At 31.6% G+C, this 16,687-nt stretch overlaps 1 protein-coding gene across 1 annotated transcript in view; it reads right to left on the reverse strand.

Moving 5' to 3' along the window:
- Window positions 1–2,599: 2,599 nt before the first annotated feature.
- LOC148273753 (uncharacterized) overlaps window positions 2,600–16,687 on the reverse strand; it is a gene marked incomplete at its 3' end in the record, with an annotated part of 79,989 nt that continues 65,901 nt past the window's right edge. The window contains exons 6-7 of the mRNA XM_088238252.1: window positions 6,124–6,226; window positions 2,600–2,772 (exon numbers count right to left, since the gene is read on the reverse strand). Coding sequence (XP_088094378.1) covers window positions 2,600–2,772; window positions 6,124–6,226 — 276 coding nt within the window. The remainder of the gene's footprint in view (window positions 2,773–6,123; window positions 6,227–16,687) is intronic.

The raw sequence follows: 16,687 nt of genomic DNA on the forward strand, positions 1-16,687 counted from the left end.
CCAAATTTTTATCTTGGTTTTCGAAAAAAGTTTTATTTATTAATATTTACAGCATTAACTTTGTGGTCAAACATTTTAATAAATGTTATTACGGTACGTCTCGAAACCGGTAGACATAGAAAATTTGGTAAGTAGTCATATACAAATATTTAATTACATTTAGTTTTATTTTTTTACTCGGTTAAAACCTCTTTATATCGACTAATCGATAAACTTTCCAAGTCATTTACGTTGTTGGAATGATGTCTTGTACGAAAATCGCGTTGTACGTAAACTGCGTTATACAAAGGGTTGTTCGCAATTTTTGCTTCGCGTTTTAAAGATACCGCATTTTAGGGTTGTATGTATATAGCGGAAGTATGGATCTGTACCATATATGTATATGTTCCGGTTAAGAGGTAAAATAATGGCTAGGTATATCAGTAATAAGGTAACATGATGAAATTCTGTTATCTTTACCCGGAGCTGAATGCGGAAAGTTGTTCTTCGTGTAATTGGATCTTAGATCTTGCGGATAGATACATGCCTTCCTTGAACTTTAATAAGGAGAAAGCTTCATTTTATTATATACATAGCTGTTACACAGCTCGGAAGCTAAACGATGTCGTTATCCAATTATGCTTTCGATTCAATCAGCCCAAATCAGATTATATAATATATATTTTCACATGCGAAATTCAGACATTGATTTTATTTTACAAAAGAAAAAACTCCGTTTTAAAACACACGTTAAATCATTTTCCTGTAAAAATATAAAAATGGTTGATGTTAAAAGATGCTAAACTCAAAATTTTTAATCAAAATCGCTTATAAACAATGTGATAAAATTGGTATTTTTTAATTTTATGGCAATTAAATATAGTATTTGGTGTTGCATGATGTAATTTTTTTTTTCAAGTATTTATATTTTCCAAATATAATATATTCCAGTAAAAATAATCCAAAATACTTGATGTTTACATAAGTTGCGTTTTTCCCAATTTAAAAATGTTTTAAAAAAAATAGTTCATTGGAAAAAAATAATTCTGTCCAACAAGAGTTTGTATTCGTTTTTATGTTATATTTATTATTTTATTTGATTACCGGTCTTTAAAATATCGAGTAAATGAAAGTAAGTGCTGTTGTTAATTGAATCGACATTCACTTCTTAACATTTTATTATAAAAATAAAACTTAGTTAATAGTGGTACACAATTTTTATTCTTTTACAATTAGACTTAATGTCCTTTCCCTCATTAGTCATGTTTTCATATCTGTACTTTAGATAACTATCCATTCATATGCTAACACCTTAGATAAGTGGAATAAAACCTCCCTGCTCTAAGTTTCAATGATATATTTTTTATTTTTTGTTAAAATTCTATGACATTTTGAACAATATTCTGTGTTTACTATATTAGTTTTATATCATCCGTCGATGAGGAGAGTGCTCTCCCAAAACTGTAGTAGTGTTCTTGTAAAATAATAAAAATTGTATAACACTAATAACAAATTTTTATTTTCATAATAATTTGAAAGTAAGTACTTTCGACACTTCTTTCAGTTGCGCTCAGTCAAAAAAATAAAGCTGCTAATGCTCCCGATATTTTTGCAGTGTACGGTGAAGACGCCATGAATTATAGACTTAAAGAGGTGCAAAGGTTTTCACGGTCATTGTTATCAATATGTTTCTTTTTTGGGTGATACCGTGTGTGTTGGATTTGTTCCGACGTTTCGGCCAACCTCAGGGTAAACTGAGTGTTTTCCAGAAAAAAGTGTGTGTTTAAGTACTAGTAATTTGTACTGTGTTGCAGCCGGCAGCAGGCACATTTCTATTCAGTTTTGTAGTATGTAGTGCTGGGAACCACGTTGAGTTTAATTTAAGCCTATCGTCTTTGTTTATGTTATTTGGGTGTCTGTTTATTTCAATTGCCTCTTTTATTATTAGTGCACTGTAATTACTGGCTTTATGGAAAATTTAAATACACAGACACCCAAATAATTAACCTCAATATGGTTCCCAGCACTACATACTACAAAAATTAATAGTAATACGCTTACTGCCGACTGCAACACAAAAATTACTAATACTTAAACACACACTTTTTTTGGAATAATTTGTTAGTGTTATTATAAGTTGTGTCCGTTTTTTACCAAATAAAGAGAACAAAAGAATACAACAACAAAAAAAGTTAGTCAATACTTTATTCTCCTTCGGCCAACATACAAAACAAAAAAAAATGGTCGATACTCTATTCTCCTTCGGCCAACATACAAAATACAACAAATAAGTAAATACTCTACTCTCCTTTGGCCAACATACAAAATACAATAAATTGGTAAATACTCTATTATTCTTGATATATGGAAGGTATACTCATTAGGTATACTCACCTACAAGTATTTGCCTAAATAAACTTATATAATTAAATTTACACTTTTAATTAGCTATTTATTTCGCTTGTTTTGCACTACAACATGCAAAAATGTCTAAAGACGGTGATGAATTACAGCACGAAATATCCCAATCACCTCGCCAGCAAGTGAATTTCGAACCTCCGCGCTAAGGGCAATAAATTGCCTCAGACATACGACTTGTTAATTACATTTTTTTGCTTACCACAACTCCGACTATGGCCATCGCAGCACCCAAAGTGCCTGCAGCGATGTATACGTTGTGAAGCCTGTCATGAAACAGAGCCAGGGGGATGCGAACTTCCCTTACAGAGCCAGCGCCGCCCCCACCCTCAGGAGCGCCATCGGCTGCCCCGACAGCCTCCACCACAAAGTCATCTGGAATGAGAAATTTCAGTTTTTGCTGAAGAACATTTTTATGACATAATTATTCATACCATATATCGTAATCATTTGATTTCAGGAAAATGTAGCATACAGGATACAAACTTATACAAATCATGACAAGTCGTGGAGGGTTTATGAGCTATATTCACAGATTCAAGCTATCCAAAATCAATGCTTATATGTTCTCCATCAGTTTTAAAAAAAATTTTAAGCCAATCAACAGGCCTAAGTAAGCCCTAATAGATTGGCATTAATGGTTTTACTTAATTTGAACAGTCTTTAAATAAACTTAAATTTACAAAATGTATAATTAACAAAAGGTATAAATATGGCATAATCTATGCGGAAATGGCAAGTGTGACATCGCGAGTTAGGAGAGACAACACCGCTTGCTTTTTAAATGCCTGCCTTGCTGTAGGAACACATCGACAGTACCATTTAGTGAGATTTCGCTCACTGTTTTGAGGATCCTTGGCAGAGGGAAAAAGAATACGGTGTTAGTTTTAAAATTTCCCACAGCAAAGACAGGATTAGTACGCAAGTAGCGGCGAGGTACATTAAGGTTTATCTGAGCAAGGATATCATGGGCATCTTTACAGTTCGATATTAATTTCTGCAAGAATATCAAACCAGCCAAATTCCTTCTGAATTTTAAACTAAGGATATGAAATATGTTGATGAATTGCCTCTTTTTCAGGTAGCAGAGAATATAACTAAAAATGCGATGCAGACTTTACACAATATTCAAATAGGAATAAGTCATAAAAACTTTTCAGGAGAGGACATTATACATAATACATATAATTAAGGCAATATAAGGTATCAAATATTGCAGAGCACCAAATTTCAAGTGGATCAGAAAGTCTGTTGACGAATGACATCAGTTCGCCTTCTCCTGGCGGGTTTTCTGTGATTTCCTCGTCATTAGAACAAATACGGAGAAGCACAAGCTACAGCCAAAACATTCCACCAGATCCTTACGTATTATAAATACAACTTTGTAAAGTTTTTCTTTGAAGTAAATTTAAAAGTTTAATTATTTTTTAAAGTAAACAAAAAAATAACTAGCCCTTTGAAGTAAATATTTACCATGTACATTATAAACACAGACAGTTTGTTGGTAGTTTATTTAAATATTAAAGACAAGAGTTCACAGATGAAAGATAGGTTAACAAGCTGTTTCTAGATGTAATATGATCCAAGTGGGGAATGGATACAAAATTATGATGACGGTTTTATTTTGTATTGTAAAAAAAATGGCAGGACTAGAATAGTTGTGGATGAAGCAAAATTAACATTAAAACGTTTTTTTATCACTAATTATACGATTTTTCTTGTTAAATCAGTGAACCGCGTATTTATTGATTGTAAAATTGGTTAATTGAAATGAATGTGCCAACTGATATCAGTCACAGTTAATTAAAACGTTAGAGTTTATTTGATATTCTTAGATCTGTTGATCTGATTTGGCAGAAAGTTGCTACTCTTGGAACGTTGAGATCCAACTATTCCTCCATCTTTTAGACGGTCTACTAGGAAAACGATGACCAGATGTAATTTCTTTAGCAATAATGTAAGGTATTCTGGAGTTGTCCATTCTGTCTACATGGTCTCTTAAAAATTGCTCTGCTCCATCCAAAATATTTTCGGTGCCAAATGTCCGTCTTGTGTCTTCATTACGGATTTTTTATCTAAGCGTTCTCTCTGTGATTGGGCTTAAAGTTTTAATTTCCGATGTTTAAGCACATACATGCACATACAACTTGCATATATCTTGATATTGGTTTACCTACATAGATAGATACAAAAAAAACCAACAATGGAAATATTCATAGTACATTGTACTTTAGTGTTAGTGATAAAAGATAAATATATTTTTAATGTACACATTTTACTATTTATTATAATATTTTGTGGTGTGTAAATGTGTTTTTTATTTTGTAAAATGCCAGATAAAGATATTATACTACTGTTATTAGTAATAACAGACTCATGGTGTAATAGTCAGCGTGTTTGCCTACCATGCAAGAGGTCTCGGGTTGGATTCCCGACTTATTTGAAATGAAGTATTTATTTAATAGCGTGTTTTTACACTAGAATATTTCATAATTACTGGACTTGTACCTGAACACAAAAAATAAGACTATTTTTTGTTTTGTACACCATTTTGTGAAAAGGATCTAAATTATATTGTTATGGTATTTGTTCCGCAAACCAAGTTGTGTAAAACTTCCTGTTGAAAATAAACGTAAAAATAGCATTTTTGAATTTAAAAAAATTAAAGCGTCATCTATGGATAATTAGTTTTGTATTTTCGTTTAGAATCACCTAGTTTTTATTTGAGTCCAACGGAACTATATTTATTCAATTTTTAAGAACATTTATTTACAAGTTTTTACTTATTATTATTATTATCATTATATTACATACACAAAATTATTATTTATACAAAGTTGCTTTGACTGCCTAACTAGGGTTATTTACCCCGTTTTAAGACAGTAAAAAAAAATATAAAAAAACAGTAATCAATATATAGAAACAGTTATAAAGATATGGGACAAAGTGAAAAACAAAGAAAAAATGGAGTAAAAACACGGTAAAAAATTTAGTAAAAACATAGTAAAATTGTAGCAAAACATAGTAAAAAAGTAGTAAAAAAACGAAGCAAAAACATAATAAAAACAAAGTAATAAATGTAGTGAAAACATAGTTAAAACCATTTAAAATATATAAATATGTCTATTAAAATATTTTGAAACTCAGTAAAATGCGAAATAAAAACAAAATACCCAGTAAGAAACATATTTAAATTCATAGTAAAAAAATTAATGTTTGTGTATGGCAAAAAGCATATTTTTAAAAAAAATATGGCAAAGTAGCGAGTAGAAAGAGAAAAAAAACATATTAAAAAATAAAGTAAAAGATGTAATAAAAAAAAAATACTTAGTTAAAACAAATTAAAAAGTCACGAGGACCTTAAAAATTTAATCGGTAAAAAACTAAAAATATATATAAACAATTTAAATTAAAACTTAAGTTGGCCATCTAACAGCATCTAAGTGCGAATGGTTTTTGCTTTTTATACGCATGTTTTTATTGTTTCAAATAATATTACGAAAGCATACGGATATGACGAAGACTGTTTTGGTCCGTTATTTAACTTCGAAAGATTTGATATACTCAAAGTAGTAATTATGTACATTTCTTTTTTAAAAAGGCATCGCCATTGACATTGATAACATTGTTAATAGTTTTTTTTTATGTGCTATTATAATCAAAGGAATATAACACTGTTAATTTTATCGTGATGTATATTGCATGTTCTGATGATGATTTACTCACCTTCGCATGTCTTTCCCGTGTATCCTGGTCTGCAGGCGCAGTAATATGAGTCTACACTACTCCAGCATGTTCCACCATTAGCGCATGGGTTTGTATTGCATGTCTGTGGAAAAAAAAACGAAAATAAGTATCCAAGTACTAGAATCATTTCAAACGAAAAATAGAAACAAAGCAGTTTTTAAATAAACACCATCATTTTCAGTAAATTTTTAAAAAGCTTGAATTTCGTGAAAACTGCTCTGAAACCGCAAACTTGGGCAAAAAATAATGATTTTTTCGCTGAGTTATTTTGTAAAATAATGTTTGCCGTGTGGAAAGCTTGTAAATTCTATTCTGGCAAAAATATTTTGCAATTTTGTTAACTCCAAACGTAGGTACATAAATGTTTGTTTAGGTTAAAAAAGTGTTTGAATATACGGGTTTTTTTTCAATATGTATATTTGGTGTTGACATAAGCTGTGTCCGTTTTTCTCTGAATTTGCAAATGAGCACTAAAAGGAAAAAAAATATGGTAAAAGTTGTAGGTCATTCAAAAGAAAACCTTCTGCCCTATAAAGAATTGTGTTTTCTTTTACGTTACATTTATTACTTTATTTGATTATAAACCTTCAAAATGGAATGTTAAGTAGACAAAAATGAGCATATTCGATACCTAAATCTGTTTGTGTTCAATCTAGGGAATAAAACTGCCAAAGCTGATCGCGGCATTTGCGCAGTGTTTGGTGAAGATGCTATGAATTATTGACTATTTTGTTATACAGACAAAAACTTATATTTTTAAAATTATTTTATTTATTTATAAATCATATTACACAAAGTATTGTACAAGCTGTTAAAATTGTTAAATCCTGAAGCCTATTCATAAATAAAACATCGCTATCCGTACAACGCAACGTAAAGAATTTAAGCAAAGAACTTTCACGAGTTCTTACTCTGAAGACCTCATTTTAGTTTGCGGATTTAAATGCTATAATGTATCTTTAAGGATCTAAAATAAAGTGCCTTTTAGATGAATTTTTCTTTTGCTCATTCCTTTAAACTTGTTAATATTTTTTTGTAAGCCCACGGATGGGCACATTTGTAGGGTACATAGTCCATAATTGATGACCTCAAATAATGTGATGACCGAAGAAAGCAATGTTATGATTTTATATAGAATTCGAAACAACATTATAATGCAACTCTAACAGTATTGCACAGAAATTGAGAGCATCGTTCTGTAGTACATTCACATCGTCTCTACCATAAATAAATGAACTACAAAGGAGCGTCGCCTATAAAGAGACTGCAGGGCGTGGCAACGCTAGTCAGTCAGCCCAACAAGTTCAGTTCAGTCAGTCAGTCCAACTCGATGACGTCACTCAGTTCCAGCATGTAATTCAAGTGTAGTCTCTTCAACCCATCATCGACGTAACACTCGTCCGACATAATTCATTATTTATTCGTAATAAATACGCATTAAACAGCAATCTTTTCTGTCAATTTCTAACTAAGGTAAGAACTCCGACCAACACTCAACTACCAACATTCTACACATTCAATAGAACAAAGATGCGTTGTAATTTTAAAACCACAATTGAACAACAATTTTTTATATATGATTGTAAATTACGATTTATAAACTAAGATATAATAAGTTAGGCTAAAAATAACTCTTTTTTATCTCCGCAGACTATCTTGAGTGTTTTTAGAGGACAGATTTTGTTAATTTATTATATATTTTCTTCGTAAAAAAAGAGACACGAAAACAATATAATATGCTACAAGTAAGTCTGAGGGACAAAATAAGTTAAATCACACTGTAAGAATCTTAATTAATTGTATCTTATAGAATATACTGCTTGTGATTAATACCAAATCCCACGCAGTTGGCAAAGCCTGATAAATCACCTAGTATAACAGGGTGGTTTGAAATAATATGACTATATTTTTGAAAATCAAAAACTTGTTTCAATTTTAGGTGTGACATTTTACAGAATTTATTTATAAATTTCCGGGAACCAATTTGATTTTTAGTTGTATGTTAAACGGTTTTGAGGTTACCACCTCATCATCAGGACTTACAATAACTTAAAATCACTAGCGTTACTAATTATAATATAAAATATTGCAAGAAAGGACGGAAAAAACAGTGAGAAAAAAATGACATGAATTATAAAGGAAATATTTTTAAAAGTGAGCAAATAGTACAATTTTATAGATTTTTATTTTTGGGAAGTTTTTGATTTAATAGCTTTACTAATTTTTATACTTCGAGATTAACAAAAAATTAAATCTGAAACTGGTGTAGAGATTTTGAAATATTAATAAAAGTGGTCAACATTGAGACGAAATCACTCGTCTAGGGTTCTCGTTTAATTTCACACACATAACTGGGTTCTCTATTTGCCCGGACACAGTTACATTGCGTATTAGTTGTTAAAAATGTTGAACTATGTGTTATTTTTTTAGCGAATCAGGTAGGGAAAACTTTTGCGTTATGTATTTATATTAATACACAAAGTGTTAATTGAATACCGAAATATTTTATGAGCGAAATTGTATTAAGAGTTTTTTAAGTATGTCCAAATGTTTGCAGACTTGTTGGATTTTCTCCCTAGGGAGTTATTTAGAACTTAATTGGTTGCAATAGAGACTTCACAAAAGTCAACAGAACTTCACAAAAGATAAGTCACAAAAGTCAACAGCGCTTTACAACTTCACAAAAGTCAACAGATGGGAGAGTTGAGGAAATGTGGATGTTTAAATTATAAGCCGAATAGTGAATGTTATACAGTGTGTATTTTGGATGACAGATGAGCCCTGTAAATTCGTAGACTTCCATATTCCCATTTCAAAAATTTTTCCCTCTCTGTTGCAACCAATTAAGAAATTGTATTAAATTGAAATGTACGTATTAATAGATTTAGAAACAGGAATAAGATAAGAGGAAAAAGCAAAATCTCAAAATAGCTTAAAAAAAGGTTACTATTATAATATGATGAGATGATGAGATGCTGAGATGAGATGTCCGTAAATATGAAGAATTAATATTTTTTAAAGTTTTTTTTATACTCTCATAATATAGATTGATAAGTATATAGATATACTAAAGAAGTAATGAAAGTAATAAAGAAATATCACATACTACGAATACCAATAAAAATATGTGTAATGCATTTAGAATACTTAATTGTATTTTCAAAATCAATATGGATATTGTGGAGAAATGTCTTCATATATAAATGTAAAAAAGAAATTTAGTAAAAATATGTTGCTGGAAAAACGCGACGTGATTGACCTTGGTTGTTGTGACGTCAAGATTTGTGATAATGTTCTAAACAAATTTCAATGACCAGGAACACATAAACATGAATCATGAATGGAATAACTGTTTTCGCGAGAATTCAAAATTCGAAATTTAAAAAGGTTTTAAATTCGACTTCGGTCTTTTATTCATGCATAAAATCTATAAAATAGCTTATTGTGGTAATTCCTGCATTTTTTATTTCAATATTGCAAAAAGTGGACTCCCGTGTTTTATCCTCTAAATCACATGATTATTTTTTTGGAATAATCAAGGTTGTCTGGAGATTTGGTATTTACTCAGTGAAAACCAAATGCCGCCTACATAAAACCAATTCTCCTCTACGGATGCGAATCGTGGCACCTCACTAGGGCCAAAAAAATAGCAAAATACTGAGTTTTGAGAAAATGTGTCTCAAAAGAATTTCGGATGTGTGGCGGTTTGGCTTTGTAAAGAATGAAGAAATAAGAGAACAGACGCAGCAAACTCCGGTGACAAATGTCACGAAGTGCAGACGATACGGAAGGCTGGGCAATATTCAGTATATTGCTCAGCCATCCGTATCCCGGGATGCCTTCTGGGAGCCTTAACCACGCTTGCCTACTTTAAAAAGCATCAGGTTCTCACGTGCTGGACGTCCGCTGCTGACTAGTCGTCGAACATGAAATGATGATAGAATAATAAAATTTTTGAGGCCATTTTCAACAAGTTACGAATAACTCACTATTCGAAAATGTGAAATAAGTTAGGGTAGAGAGAGGTTTGAACCTCGAGCTTTTGATCCGTGAGTCCGCAACACTAGCTACGGGATAATAACTAACTGAGGGGAATAAAAATAAAATAATATTAAAAAAAGTAAGAAACATTGAGGGCACCCTATTACTAAAGGGTAGTTGTAATGGCATAATTCGGTTGGTGTTATTATCAGCGAATCCGCTTTTTGCCCGAATGAAGAATGTTAGAACCTGCTGTGGTTAGATTTATGTTTCTAGCGCTGTGCGACGCATGCCAACATAACAGACACGACTTTAGTTTTACCACTTATTTCAGGAATTAAAATTAATGCTTTCAGGATAGATACATTGTTAAGATCATGAAATTCCTTCAATATTACGTTTTCGATTTTTATTTATTTGGAAGTTCAACAAGGATACATAAAATACATACAATTTTTAAGTAAGCATTAACTGGAGATGCAGGTATACCGATCTCAATTATATGTCTTCCTGCAAAAAACACCACTTGCTTACTTAAGAAGATCGCCGTCTACTGTTGGACATGGGGGTGCTTCATGACATACTCAGTGGACGCCTTGATAGTCCAGCTCTTTTGTCGGAGTTATCATTAAATGTCCCCGGCTACCGCACCCGTCACACGTCGAGCTCTCTATTTCATGTGCCAGCAGTTCGTACGAACTATGCCCAGAACTCTCCACTTATACGTTTTGCTAGTGAATATAATTTGAACTTTCCCATTATTGATCCATTTGATTGTAAAAAAATAACATTTAAAATGCGCGTCTTAAAACATACTTTTTTGTCTTATACTTAGTTTCAATAATAAAGTCTTATTTTATCTTATTTTATTTTATTTTATTACATTTAATCTCTAATTCTTAATATTTTTAACATATTTATATTTTCGACACTTGACACCCTCATTCCAATATAACACCCACTCACCCACCCTCTCACTCACTTACACTCACACAAACACACTAGTATGTATTGTACGTGTATTTAATGTATTTCTGTGGATATCTGTCATTGGTTTTATTCTCTATATATGTTTTTTGTTATATTTTTGTTACATGTATTACTGTTGATATCCCCAATAAATAAAAAAAAAAATTAAAAAAATATTAACATTCTTCATATGTATCCTCAATTATAGAACTCCACCATCTTTTATAAATTATATAAAATAAGTGTGTAGCGTAATTAAATCAATTTAAGTGAAAATAAAGATTAAGTTTAGAGAAAGATGAGAATGAAGATTGAGTTTAAGAAATAAAATTGAGTTAAACGTAAGAAACTATTATTTTTTTTAAAGAAAAGAAAAGTGAAAAAAAGAATATATAATATGTAATAAAATAAACTAAAACTAATTTGCATACACAAAAATAAAGATGAGGCATTGGATTTAAGACACATAGTAATATTTTTGTACAATCATTTGCTCTATCATGATAAATGTCAATGTTAACTTTTTTTCTATTTTGTCTTAAGATTCTTGCAAGGGGGTTAAAATGTGCGATAGTGTTTGTAAAAATTGGATAGTAAAATGTATCAGGTGATCTCAGACGCCTACGGGGAACGTACATTGACACATTTTCAACAGGAAACACTGAATCAACATTATTGTGAGTTATATTATACAAGTACATCATAATATAGTTTGTCTTCTAGTTTCTAACTTTACAATTTTAAAATACTCCAATCTCTCTTCATAACATTGAAGTATTCTGGCCTTGTTACACTTAAATGACAAAGATCGAATGATTTTGTTCTGTTCAATTTCAATTATATTTGGTTGGTCAGTTCAATGCCTTTCAGGCATTGAGCACTGATAACAGAGGAATTAGAGTTTTAGTGGACTGTATGAAAATTGTTACTCACTTTTAAAGTCCTTCCGATTGTTTCTTATATAGAGCACTTCACTATTGCTGTAGCACGGATACCGGTATCGTGTAGATGATGATTAACTGTATTATTTAGCTGTTTATATAACACTAAATTTCACTTTATACGAATATGCTGACGCAGTATTTGATAAAAAATTATCAGAGAGGCTACTTTTCACATGTGACTTGCGCACAGGACGGTAGAAGAACAAGAATTGGAAATATAAGGATTTGAATAGGAACGGGATATGTACAGTCGTATATGAGTTGCCAGTATAGAAAATGTAAGTTCAGTTCGTAACAATATTTTTATAGTAATACAGTAGAATTCCGATTACCCAAGCTCCAGTCATCCAGATTGCCTAATATCTAGGTACAAAAAATTAAAGAGATTTTTTTCATTTTCGTTTTATTGTGCAATTAACTTTGCTAGACATGTTTACGTATGTTTTAAATGTGACTATAATAAGCTGTAAAGTAATACAATTTGGCACACATTTATCCGGATAATTAGAGATATACTGTATTATCTAAAAATAATAAATGTGATATTTACAAATGTCGAGAAGGAGCAAAATGATATGCGGCCCAGAAAAACAAATAACAGGAAAGTTAAAACATAAAACTAAAGATATATATTTTTTAAATTAAGATACATAATAACATTCTATATTTATTACTAAAACAAACAATAACATACATCATCAAGAAATTAAACTATAATAAATCACATGAATATGTTCGCTTAAAAAAACACCATAAACATTAAAACTTACGTGACTTTTATTTTTTTTTTATTATAATAGAGATAATTTTCAAGATATTTTTTATTTAACAATGTCCAAATGTTTGTAGACATGCTAGTTATTGCTCTCTTAAGATTTTTTAATATCGAAATTTATTGCAACAGAGAGAGGAAACATTTTTGAAAGGAAAATATCAATGTATAGGCATTTACAGGGCTAATGAGCTGTTATTGGCTGGCTTAAGTGGCCACTTAACACACTATGTAACATTCACAATTTCTCAACTCTTCCTTTAATAAAGATTTAAGACCTCTTACTTCACAAAAGTCAAAAGGTGAAAGAGTAAAATAAATGTGAGTGTTTAAACATAGGAAGAATGGTAAATGAACAGTATGTATAATGGCCATTTAAACCAGTCAACGACAGGTCATAAGCCCTGTAAGTCCCTAGACTTCCACATTCCCTTCTTTAAATGATTTCCCTCTTTGTTCTCCCCTGGGAGGAAATCCAGCCAGTCTGCAAGCATTTGGACATACTCAAAACACTGTTCATTAAATATTTTTCTGTTTTTCATCATTCCCTTTCCGAATCTAAAAATGCATTAGGCGCCAATCCGATCTTTGTAACATGAAAGTAAGATGATTAGTCTTACGCTTCAAATGCTTGTCTAATGACTTTGAAATATTCTAGTGTAAAAACACCTTTGTAAATAAATATTTCGTGTCAACAATGTAGGGAATCGATTCCAAGACCTTTTGCATGGTACGCAAACGCGCTGACTATTACACCACGGACGGACTATTTTCGTCGATGTTATTAATATTTTATTTAACATTAGGATAACTTTACTGAACGGCGCATTTAATTGCTTTAATACAAAAGGTTACATGCAAGATCAATTAGAACATCGTAACTTGCATAGTCTAGAAGCTAATTTTAATTAACCCGTCACTGATTGCTTCAATTTGCATGCAATAGTGGTAAAACGAACAAAAAGTAAAACGAACAAGGAAAAATTAGATTAAATATAAAAAGCAAGGCCGAAAAATTTAATCAACTTAAATGTATTCGACTCAAATTTTAATTGCTTCATTATTTTTCCACTCTATCTCTCAATGATTCTGTTAGTAATATCTCCTTTAACACGTTTGTTCCATTACTTTTAACAGTTTTTTTTTTATTACTCCATTTTAATTTGAAGATACGTATTTAATCCTAGTCTTCCGTAGTGCGCGTGGTTGGCACAGGATAGATCCTTGACAAAAATCTCGGTAATGAAAAAACGATAAAACATTTATTCAATCCAGAAGTTTTGTAACTGATGTAAATATAATGTGTTCAATAAACTCTAACTCCAAGGCGCAACTGTATTCGCTTAATCAAAACAAGAAAAAAATAGTAAGAAAAACAAACATATTGTGGGGAGCTAAGAGCGAGAGACGAGGATGTGTTCTTGTCTATGGCTGCAGTGCCCAATGGACCTATATTTTTTTATTTAATTTTTTGTACATAATGTTATTTGTACATTGGTGAGCTTATTGCTAAATGGCAATTTCTTCCAACCAACCAATAAAATAAAAGTTGTTATTTTATAATTCAAGTAAAAACATATTCAATAGAAAATAAAGATAAAAAAAAAGCTTAAGATATTTATAAAAATAGAAATAAATGTATTTGTAAATAAATTACCTTAAACCAATACTATTACTTGATGGGAAAAATGAAAAAAAGAGGAAAGGAAGAGAGATTAGGAATAGAAGGGACATGTTTCTTAAGACGCGATTTAAACAAAGATACTGTAGCAACATATTTGATGGTGGATGGGAGATGATTCCACAGTCGAGCGGCATGGACCCTATATGAGTTAGAGAAGAAATAGGCGTTGTGGGTGGGTATTAAGAGAGTGCTTTGTGAATTAGAACGAATAGGTAAACTGATGAGCGTTATGTCCCGAAAAAATATATCATTCCATCGGGAAAATTCTTGTTGCTTAGCGACAAAACGAATTAATTACCTTACTAATTACTCCCTAATGCCACGTGAGCGAAGCCGCGGGTAAAAGTAAATGAATAAAAATGATTTTCCGCTTAGTAAAAATACGTCAACCCCGTAGATAAAGGTGCTTCCGCTATTCGCCCATTTTCCGTTAATCCATTAATTTAATCTACGAAATCTCACGAATTCTGTGCATTTTATCTCCCGGGTGGGTTTTCACCTGAAGTTTCCTCGACGTCCACCGGTAAACGTGTTACCTAGGGCACGGCGTGTCAGTGGACGTTTCCTTTCTTGCCCGTTGCTGACGTTCCGTGTGGACGAAATGATGGGCAGGCGCGTCGCAGTTCCCCTCCGTTGTCAAGTGATTAAAGACCAGCTGAAGGTATCATTAAAATTGACCGTTCTACGTTGCTCTAATGGAACGGTGGCGACATCTCCAGTTATTCTGAAGAAACAGGTGACCATTTGCTTCGAAGTGCTTCGTGCGCAAACAAATTTTGTTGGATTTGGCTCGTCTTGAAAGACCCATAGTGTCAATTGTTGTTTAGTTTCGGGTTCATATGACCCATGACTCGTCGAATGCCACAATCTTATAGACGTCTTTTATTAAAGCACCGCGATTGATTTTTTTAATCATTTGTTTGCACCAATCAACACGACCCTTTTTTGAGCGATTGTAAAATTATGCGGTATCCAACGCGAACAAATCTTTTTGACGACCAAATGTTCGTGCAATATTAAATGTATGCAAATAAAACTAAGGTCTAAGCATGCTTCAGTCTCACAGTATATCACATGACAATCTTGCAATATCAGTTCACGCAAGCATCGATTTTTTCTGGCACAATAGGCCGATTTTGGACGACCTACACGAAATTCGTCCTGTAACAAAGTGCAACCACAATTGAATTCAGAAAATCCGCGAAACACTGTGACTTGATATGGTGTTTCATTAACAAAAGTCGTAGCGAGTTGATTGGCATACTGTTTTTGATTTAATCCACGTCAAAAGTCATAGAAAATCATCGCACGAAAATGTTAACGATTTATTTCCATTTTTTAACATAAATAATTTTTCAAGTATCTGTACACAACACAAATATCACTCTATGACAAAACGATCCGAATACGTTTAGGATTAAAAATGCCAAACTTTACGATGATAATATCAGATTTAACATATTTACACTGGTGTTGCCATATCTCAAAACTTAAGATGCAACCCTCGTATAATAGAAGACAAATAGCCGACTTAATGTTTTTTTCTTGCTTTTACTTTTACTTTCAAGACTGCCCTAATTTACTTAGTACAATCGATTTTAGTGTACCCTCTAAACGTACTCGTTGCACTAAATTGCAAATCGTTTTTCTGTGCTGACGTAAACACTAATCCAGCAAAAAAATCATAAATACATAGAATTCGCAATTTGCGTAGTAAAATTATCGGAGCCAATGCGAGCGATATGTTCAACATGATTATTTATTAATTCAAAAAAAAATTAGCGTCAGCATACTGGCATTATCGTTGTAAGTAAGTAATACTTTTTTTTTCATTTTTATTTTTAATTTACGAAGGCATTTATGTTATGTACTAAAATATTTTTTTTTATTTTCAATTTCAATTCTCCTGTCATATAACTTATGACACGTGAAAATTTTTACTATACTAAGTTTGAAATATTTTTTAGTCTATTATTAAGTACATATCTATTATATTATAACTGCATCATTGTGTATATGACCATATATTTCAGTGAATAAATAAATTAAAAACCATCCCGGCAGTTAAAGGGTAGTATAAAATAGCGAATAGGTAAGAATTCACAACCCCCAAGACCTTATACAAAACCCCATATTTAAATATACATTTTCATACCGTAACATTAACGCAGATTGTAGTAACTTAACAAAACC

This window comes from Micrasema longulum, unplaced genomic scaffold (assembly GCF_059751315.1).
Source record: "Micrasema longulum isolate JH-2025_06_02 unplaced genomic scaffold, ASM5975131v1 h1tg001845l, whole genome shotgun sequence".
Classification (NCBI taxonomy): domain Eukaryota; kingdom Metazoa; phylum Arthropoda; class Insecta; order Trichoptera; family Brachycentridae; genus Micrasema; species Micrasema longulum.